This window comes from Bubalus kerabau, chromosome 8, assembly GCF_029407905.1.
Source record: "Bubalus kerabau isolate K-KA32 ecotype Philippines breed swamp buffalo chromosome 8, PCC_UOA_SB_1v2, whole genome shotgun sequence".
NCBI classification, from domain to species: Eukaryota; Metazoa; Chordata; class Mammalia; order Artiodactyla; family Bovidae; genus Bubalus; species Bubalus kerabau.
In genome coordinates this window covers 62,892,126-62,901,832 of record NC_073631.1, presented here as the reverse complement: position 1 = coordinate 62,901,832, position 9,707 = coordinate 62,892,126, and the positions used below count along the sequence as shown (strand labels likewise).

Here is a 9,707-nt window from a genome sequence, read left to right as displayed (position 1 = left end):
AATCATGATGGTGTGATCACTCACCTAGAGCCAGACATCCTGGAATGTGAATTCAAGTTGGCCTTAGGAAGAATCACTATGAACAAAGCTGGAGGTGATGGAATTCCAATTGAGCTATTCCAAATCCTGAAAGATGATGCTGTGAAAGTGCTGCACTCAACATGACAGCAAATTTGGAAAACTCAGCAGTAGCCATAGGACTGGAAAAGGTCAGTTTTCATTCCAATCCCAAAGAAAGGCAATGCCAAAGAATGCTCCAACTACTGCACAATTGCACTCCTCACAAGCTAGTAAAGTAATGCTTAAAATTCTCCAAGCCAGGCTTCAGCAATACGTGAACCGTGAATTTCCAGATGTTCAAGCTGGTTTTAGAAAATACAGAGGAACCAGAGATCAAATTGCCAACATCCTCTGGATCATCAAAAAACAAGAGAGTTCCAGAAAAACATCTATTTCTGCTTTATTGACTATGCCAAAGCCTTTGACTGTGTGGATCATAAGAAACTATGGAAAATTCTAAAGAAGATGGAATACCAGACCACCTGATCTGCATCTTGAGAAACCTATATGCAGGTCAGGAAGCAACAGTTAGAACTGGACCTGGAACAACAGAGTGGTTCCAAATAGGAAAAGGAGTACGTCAAGGCTGCATATTGTCAACCTGATTATTTAACTTATATGCAGAGTACATCATGAGAAACGCTGGACTGGAAGAAGAACAAGCTGGAATCAAGATTGCTGGGAGAAATATCAATAACCTCAGATATGCAGATGACACCACCCTTATGGCAGAAAGTGAAGAGGAACTAAAGACCCTCTTGATGAAAGTGAAAGAGGAGAGTGAAAAAGTTGGCTTAAAGATCAACATTCAGAAAACTAAGATCATGGCATCTGGTCTCATCACTTCATGGCAAATAGATGGGGAAACAGTGGAAACAGTGTCAGACTTTATTTTCTGGGGCTCCAAAATCACTGCAGATGGTGATTGCAGACATGAAATTAAAAGACACTTACTCCTTGGAAGGAAAGTTATGACCAAACTAGATAGCATATTAAAAAGCAGAGACATTACTTTGCCAACAAAGTTCTGTCTAGCCAAGGGTATGGTTTTTCCAGTGGTCATGTATGGATGTGAGAGTTGGACTGTGAAGAAAGCTGAGTGCCAAAGAATTGATGCTTTTGAACTGTGGTGTTGGAGAAGACTCTTGAGAGTCCCTTGGACTGCAAGGAGATCCAACCAGTCCATCCTAAAGGAGATCAGTCCTGGGTATTCATTGGAAGGACTGATGCTGAAGCTGAAACTCCAATACTTTGGACACCTCATGTGAAGAGTTGACACATTGGAAAAGACTCTGATGCTGGGAGGGATTGGGGGCAGGAGTAGAAGGAGACGACAGAGGATGAGATGGCTGGATGGTATCACCGACTTGATGGAGATGAGTTTGGGTAAACTCCAGGAGGAGGTGATGAACAGGGAGGCCTTGCGTGCTGGGATTCATGGGGTGCAAAGAGTCAGGCACAACTGAGCGACTGAACTGACTGATTCTTGTCTGGAAAATATCATGGGTAGAAGAGCCTTGCAGGTTAACAGTCCATGGGGTGGCAAAGAGTCGGACATGACTGAGTGACTGGGCACACACACAATAATTAGAAGGGACAAAGACTATATAGAGAAAGGATATTTCAGAAGTCCAGAAGAAAACTGATAGTGGTTCTTTTATGAATTTAAGGGTGTGTGATGGGAAAATTGGGAGACATGCTATGGTCTCAGGGGGGCCCATGATAAAAACTTCGTCAAGCTCTCACTGTTAGATGATAAAGTTACTGTGATGAGAAATTCAGATAAATCCTCCTATTGCTTGCTGCTGCCTTGATTTAGTCTTTTTTTTTTTTTTGCCAAACAAATCATATCTTAAAGAAATAAAGTATAAATATTCTTGGATCATTTGCTGATGAGTTGGAAGGAATTAGAGAATTCGAATGATACTTAAAAGAAAAAAACATTTTGTGTACTTAATGCATCCACTTTGCTTTCTGTCCATCTTAGGATATCCTCCCATCCCCGACCCCCCCACCCCCGCCCAGTGGTTACTGCAATACTAGTATCTATGTATGAACTTCAAATGGTCTGAAATCAAGCTTTATGCAAATAGTTTTGACTGTGTAGATATACATGTATCTCTGGGGGCCTCTAGAAGTGGTCTTTAACCTACTAAAGGTCAAGAATCAATGACTTACTGTGTTTTCAGTGTAGAGTACCTGGAAATGCATCTGATAATATTTCTCATTCTTAAGGCATATAAGGTTTACATCATGTAAACAGAAAAATGACAAAGTCACACTGCCAGTTTAATGGAAACAAAATATGAACAAAATTCTGGAAGCTTGTTAGTTACACTGGTGCTTTATCTCTTCCAGGTGACTTCTGAAGCATGGCTGCCCACAATAATTCCTCCTGCGATGACCCCATATTGACACCCCATTTAACCAGGCTCTACTTTGTAGTGCTTATTGGAGGGCTGATGGGCATCATCTCCATTTTGTTCCTACTTGTGAAAATGAACACCCGGTCTGTGACCACCACAGCAGTCATTAATCTGGTGGTGGTCCACAGTGTTTTTCTGCTCACAGTGCCTTTTCGCTTGACCTACCTCATCAAGCACACTTGGACATTTGGGTTGTCCTTCTGCAGATTTGTGAGTGCCATGCTGCACATTCACATGTACCTCACATTCCTGTTCTACATGGTGATTCTAGTCATCAGGTACCTCATTTTCTTCAAGCACAAGGACAAAGTGGAATTCTACAGAAAACTACATGCTGTGGCTGCCAGTACCGCCATGTGGCTGCTGGTGATTATCATTGTGGTACCTCTGGTTGTTTCTCAGTATGGCGTTCATGAGGGCTACGACAGCCACCACTGTTTCAAATTCCACAAAGAACTTACTCATGCATATGTGCAAGCCATCAATTATATGATAGTCGCTGTTGTCATAGTCATTGCAGTGATTCTCCTGGTCCTCCAGATCACCATCATTGTGTTGATGGCACGGAAGCTTGGACACTCCTTACTATCCCATCAAGAGTTCTGGGCTCAGTTGAAAAATCTGCTTTTTATAGGAGTCATTCTTATTTGCTTCCTTCCCTACCAGTGCTTTCGAATTTATTACTTGTACACAGTGGCACACTCAAGAGACTGTAACTACAATGTTGCATTTTATAATGAAATCTTCTTGAGTGTAACAGCAATTAGCTGCTTTGATTTGCTGCTTTTTGTTTTTGGGGGAAGCCACTGGTTTAGGCAAAAGATAATCGACCTATGGAATTGTCTTCTGTGCCATTAGCCACAGACTACAGTATTCAACATTACCTCCTCAATATTGACAGTAAAAACAGGAATGGCTATTTCATTACTCAATTAAAACCATGTCTTGCTATACATATACAAAGACTAGTGATGTTCAATCTACCTGGAGTTGTAGTACTGCATTATTTTCCAATATAAAATGTCTATTTGGCCCATCCAGGTACCATGGGTTCAATGGTTTCTGAGTTTTACTACCTTATTTTCATTTCCTCAGTTTGAAACATGGCCTTTCCTTAGTTTTTGGACTGGATTCAGCCCTCTAATTCTTTTCATTCCACTTAAACTTAGGTAAGTTAATCCTAGGCATGATTTTACATCAAAGACACAAACTTCACTTGGCTAACCAGATGCGATGACCATTCAACTCACACCCTCACACACACACACACACACAGATGAGGGGTATAATAGTATTAAAAAAAAACAAACCTTTTTTAGATTATCAAAACTTTGATGGGAAGTCACTAATCTAGACATCAAGAGAAACAGAACTCTTTGTGACTAAACAAGGTACCTAGATTTGTCTTTTGAAAGGTAAGTTGTAAGGATGAGAGCACTTTCCTCAATATCTCCAAAAATCATTTAAAAGCTTACTGAATATATCTAAATAATGGTGAAACTGTAACTTAGAGAATACCCCTGACCAATATGCTGCTAGGCATAAAAGTTAGTTCCTAAGAGAAGTGATTAAATTTCCCCCCCTTTCTGTTTTTTGAAGGATTTCTAGTTGTCTTGGGCCACAATTTAGATTTTCCTTGGAGACAGAAAGTTATACTGAAATTTCAGAGTTCCCTTCCTCCCTTAGTTATGTGTCTTTAAATAAATGAAAACAATATTCTAAAAAGAGAACTTCTGAGAAATATATAGACAAACCATTAAGCTAGACTATGAGATTAGACTGCTAAATTGAAACATAGGACTATGGATTTTTTCCCCTCATGCTCACATTTCTACTATTTCCCTCAAAGTTTCACAATCTTGAAACTTAGCAAAGAACTGATCCTGTTTCCTATTTGATCCTTCAAAACCTGAAGTGATTCTTGGTAGGAAGAGAAGAAATGAGTGAATCAATGTAATTTTTTCTTCTCCTAACAAGGTAAATGTTTAGGATTTAAAGATTTTTCTTTATTTGTTATACCCTGCTGCTGCTAAGTCACTTCAGTTATGTCCGACTCTGTGTGACCCCATAGACGGCAGCCCACTAGGCTCCCCCACCCCTGGGATTCTCCAGGCAAGAACACTGGAGTGGGTTGCCATGTCCTCCAATGCATGAAAGTGAAAAGTGAAAGTGAAGTCGCTCAGTCATGTCCCACTCTTAGCGACCCCATGGACTGCAGCCTACCAGGCTCCTCTGTCCATGGGATTTTCCAGGCAAGAATACTGGAGTGGGGTGCCATTGCCTTCTCCGTGTTATACCATTTGCATCCACAAATTCATCAAATGAATAAAAGAAATTCTTGTGATTTTTATGATTACCGAAATTGCCGAGTCATAGAAATTAATTTTGAGGAATAAAAGTGACAACATACTGCATAGGTGACTTATTCAAATTTTTTTCCTGTTTTAAATTTTCTCTTATCCATCTTTTTTTCTTTTTAAGTTATAATTATTTAAAAAATTATTTATGAGAATTACATTGTTTCTCTCCTTGTATATCCATGTCTTACTATCATAATGTCTTGTTAGCTTGTAGGTTGTATTAATATTATAGTCTGTTCAGTCTTTAAAGATGTTAAGGTCAGGCAATTATGCTTTTCTCTGTATTATCATATATTATAATAAAGAGCCTGTTTTACAGACCTATAAGAAATGCTATCCCCAAAATAGAAATGCAATGTATAAAATATCTTATTCATTAATATTTACAAAATAAACAAAAATTTCAATTTATTTGGTTATTTGTCTCTAATTGCTTTGAAAGTGAATCTCATGCAGGAGTAGGAGTAGCATTGGCCTCTCAGGCTACTTTTGGATATCACAATTATAAAAGAGTACTACTGGCATTTGATGACTGGGATTAGAGGCCAGCCTTGCACACAATTAAAAATTATCAAGTCTGTGAAGACTACCCTGATTGTCCAGTGGCTAAGATGCCATGCTCCCCATGCAGGGGGCCCAAGTTAGATTCTACATGCCACAACTAAGACCCAGTACAGTCAAAGAAAGAAATATTAAAAAGAAAATTATCAGGTCTTACTCTGTATTAGAATATTCTTCAAGACATTCGTGAAATAAAACATATGATCATAATAATCAGAGCAGTTACTTAGGTTTTATTCACTTTACATAAACACATAGTATTTGTGGTATGGTATGATGTTAATTTTTCAAAATTTCCAGAAGCATAGCTACCATGGATATTGAGGAAAGATTTTATTCTGTTTTCCTCAGAACTTTACCAAGAGTTGTTCATACCTTTGGAAAATCATATTGTCAATGGCAATACCATCTATGACACTAATATACAACACACACACCTGTAAACAATATTTGTAGTTGTATTCAGGTAGATATTAAATACAGGTGCCAACATCAGACTGCCTCATTTGTCTCCTTTGAGATCATGTCTGAGCATTTACACACTGCAATACATATCTTGTATTACAAATAACTTTCTCTTTCATTGCTCATTTATGTTACAGTTAGAACATTATATATATATAGGTTGTATATATATATGGATTGTATTATGGGTTGTATTATCGGTGAATTTTATTTTAGAATGGTAAAAGTATTGCCAAATATTTGCAATAAAATTAAGACAATGGGTTTGCAAGAATTGAGAACCACTGAACTACCACAAATAGGGTCAGTTTAAAAGGGAGCATTGCCAATTATGACATTATGAACTGGAAATATACGCCTATATTTTGGAAATACTTAACCTCAGTGTTATTCAATTGTGATTTTTCTTGCTACACCATGCGGCATGTGGAACTTCCCCAACCAGGGGAAGATTTTTCCAGGTGGCTCAGACGGTAAAGAGCTTGCCTGCAATGCAGGAGACCCAGGTTCAATCCCTGGGTTAGGAAGAGCCCCTGGAGAAGGAAATGGCAACCCACTCCTGTATTCTTGCCTGGAAAATCCCATGGACAGAGGAGCCTGGCAGATTATAGTCCATGGGGCTGTAAAGAGTTGGACTCGACTGAGAGAACCAGGGGGACCAGGGATCAAATCCATGCCCCCTTCAGTAGAAACACAGTCTTAACCACTGGACCACCAGGGAAGTTTGGAGTGATTCAATTGTAAATTATTTTTTTCATTACTGTAGTGATTAAAAAAGTAAATACAACTTACAGGAAAATACAAAAAGAATATATATGTATTTTTTCCTTTTTGATAAGACAAAGGCATTTCCCTGAACTGCATAACTTCCAGATTGGCTCATGATCAGTGTCTACCAGATTTTGAACTCATGGATAATGGTAATTTTTTTTTTTTAATGAAATGAATTTTCTGTGGATTGATTCAAAAAGTGCTGAAAATCCCCAAAACTTTCCCAAATCCATCTTAGTGAGACTGCCATTAAAGCTGCAGTCCAAGATTAATATGGCAGTTCTTCTGAAGGAGTTCAGTTCAGTTCAGTTCAGTAGCTCAGTCGTGTCTGACCCTTTGCGACCCCATGAAACGCAGCAGGCCGGGCCTTCCTGTCCATCACCAACTCCCGGAGTTCACTCAGACTCATGTCCATCAAGTCAGTGATGCCATCCAGCCATCTCATCCTCTGTCGTCCCCTTCTCCTCCTGTCCCCAATCCCTCCCAGCATCAGGGTCTTTTCCAATGTGTCAACTCTTCACATCAGGTGGCCAAAGTATTGGAGTTTCAGCTTCAACATCAGTCCTTCCAATGAACACCCAGGACTGATCTCTTTAGGATGGACTGGTTGGACCTCCTTACAGTCCAAGGGACTCTCAAGAGTCTTCACCAACACCACAATTCAAAAGCATCCATTCTTTGGCGCTCAGCTTTCTTCACAGTCCAACTCTCACATCCATTCATGACCACTGGAAAAACCATAGCCTTGACTAGACGGACCTTTGTCGGCAAAGTAATATCTCTGCTTTTGAATATGCTGTCTAGGTTGGTCATAACTTTCCTTCCAAGGAGTAAGCGTCTTTTAATTTCATGTCTGCAATCACCATCTGCAGTGATTTTGGAGCCCAGAAAAATAAAGTCTGACACTGTTTCCACTGTTTCCCCATCTATTTGCCATGAAGTGATGGGATCTTCATTTTCTGAATGTTGAGCTTTAAGCCAACTTTTTCACTCTCCTCTTTCACTTTTATCAAGAGGCTTTTTAGTTCCTCTTCACTTTCTGCCATAAGGGTGGAGTCATCTGCATATCTGAGGTTATTGCTATTTCTCCCAGGTAAAACCTCTTCAGTCAGCAGCTCTTGAGTGTGAGGTCAATGAGGTGAACATTTGTGAAACTGCCATTTCTTAGATTTGGTAGATTTTACCCACTTAACCTCTAACGAAATAAAGCATAGACCAAGGACTCTCATACCTACTGGGGCTGACGGGAACAAGGAAACTCTGTTTGGAATGAAAAGTGAAAGTGAAAGTTGCTCAGTCGTGTCCCACTCTTCGAGACCCTATGGATTATATGGACTATTCTCCAGGCCAGAATACTGGAATGGGTAGCCTTTTCCTTCTCCAGGTGATCTTCCCAAACCAGGGACTAAACCCAAGTCTCCTGCATTGCAAGCAGGTTCTTTACTAGCTGAGCCACAAGGGAAGCTCAAGAATACTGGGGTGGTTTGCCTATTCCTTCTCCAGCATATCTTCCTGACCCAGGAATCAAACTGGGATCTCCTACATTGCTGTCAGATACTTTTCCAGTTGAGCTATGAGGGAAGCCCCCTGCTTGGAATAGTATCGACTAAAGCACTTTGAAAACAGTTAGCAAGGAAAACCTTACGTTAAAGGGGCATGGCAATGATGGATTCACTTGAATAAAGCTGCAAGATCTCAGAAGGCCAAAGAGCATCTATAGATACCAGAAACCAGGCCTTGGCCAGGGAACCTGAGAAGGATTTTGGTCTTGGTCATGGCTGATCATTGTTCCATTTCTGTGATAGAACCAGAATGCCAGGCATTACCAAAATAAAACTCAGAAAAATGAGCAAGTTCTATTTCCTGAAGGGATATACATGTCAAATGGAACTTCCAGAGATAGTTGGGCCCCAATGTCAAACTGTATCTGATGGAGGCTTCAACATGAGACACATTGGAAAAGAAATAGCAATCAAAAAGTATGCCCTCTGTAATAAGGATGTAAAAACAGACACATAGATCAGTGGAAGAGAATAAAGAGCCCCCATTAAACCAGTGCATATATAGTCAATTACTTTATGACAAGGTGCCAAGAATATATGATGGAGAAAGAATAGTCTCCTCAATAAGTGTTATTGGGAAAACTGAAAAAACCACATGCAAAAGAATGAAATGGGACGCCTATATTGTACCATATTCAAAAATAAACTCAAAATGAATTAAAGACAGATTCAAGATCTGAAACTGTAAAACTTCTAGAAGGAAACATAAGGAACAAGATGCTTGACAGAGGTCTTGGCAAAGATTTTTTTGGATTTGTCACCAAAGGCAAAGGCAATAAAAGCAAAAATAAACAAATGGGACTTCATCGAAACCAGAAAGCTTCTGTTCTGAGAAAAAAACCAGCAATAAGATGAAAACTTTCAGGATAAAGAAAATATTTGCATATATTTTTATATATATATAATAAGGGGTTAATATACAAAATCTACAAAGTACTCACACAGCTCAATAGCAAAAACTCAAACAATTCAATTAAAAAATGCACAGAAGAAATGAATGGACATTTTTCCAAAGGAGACATACAAATGACCAACAGGTATATGAAAAATTCTCAACATCACTAATTATCAGGGAAATGCAACCAAAACCATAATTAAATATTGCCTCACATTGTTAGAATGGCTTTCATAAAAAAAGAATAATAAATGTTAATGATGTCGAGAAAAAAAGAACTCTTGTGCATTGTTGAAGGGAATGTAAATTGATATATCTACTATGGAAAATAGAATGCAGTTTCTTCAAAAATAAAAATGGAACTATTGGATGCAGCAATCTAATTACTGATTTTTAATATCTAAAGAAACTGAAAACAAGATCTTAAAGAGGCATTTGTACTCCCATGCTCATTGCAGCATTATTCAGTGACAGCCAAGATATAAAACAACCTGTGTCCATCAACATATGAATGGATAAAGATGTATCATATATATATATATATATATATGTATATGTGTGTACATTTACACGGAGAAGGCGATGGCACCCCACTCCAGTACTCTTG

At 38.9% G+C, this 9,707-nt stretch overlaps 1 protein-coding gene across 1 annotated transcript; it reads left to right on the top strand.

The window, feature by feature from the left end:
* The first annotated feature begins 2,432 nt into the window (after nt 1-2,432).
* LOC129658339 (probable G-protein coupled receptor 141) lies at nt 2,433-3,344 on the top strand. The gene has a single exon (XM_055589369.1). It carries the CDS (start codon nt 2,433-2,435, stop codon nt 3,342-3,344), a length of 912 nt encoding a protein of 303 aa, XP_055445344.1.
* Nucleotides 3,345-9,707: the final 6,363 nt, after the last annotated feature.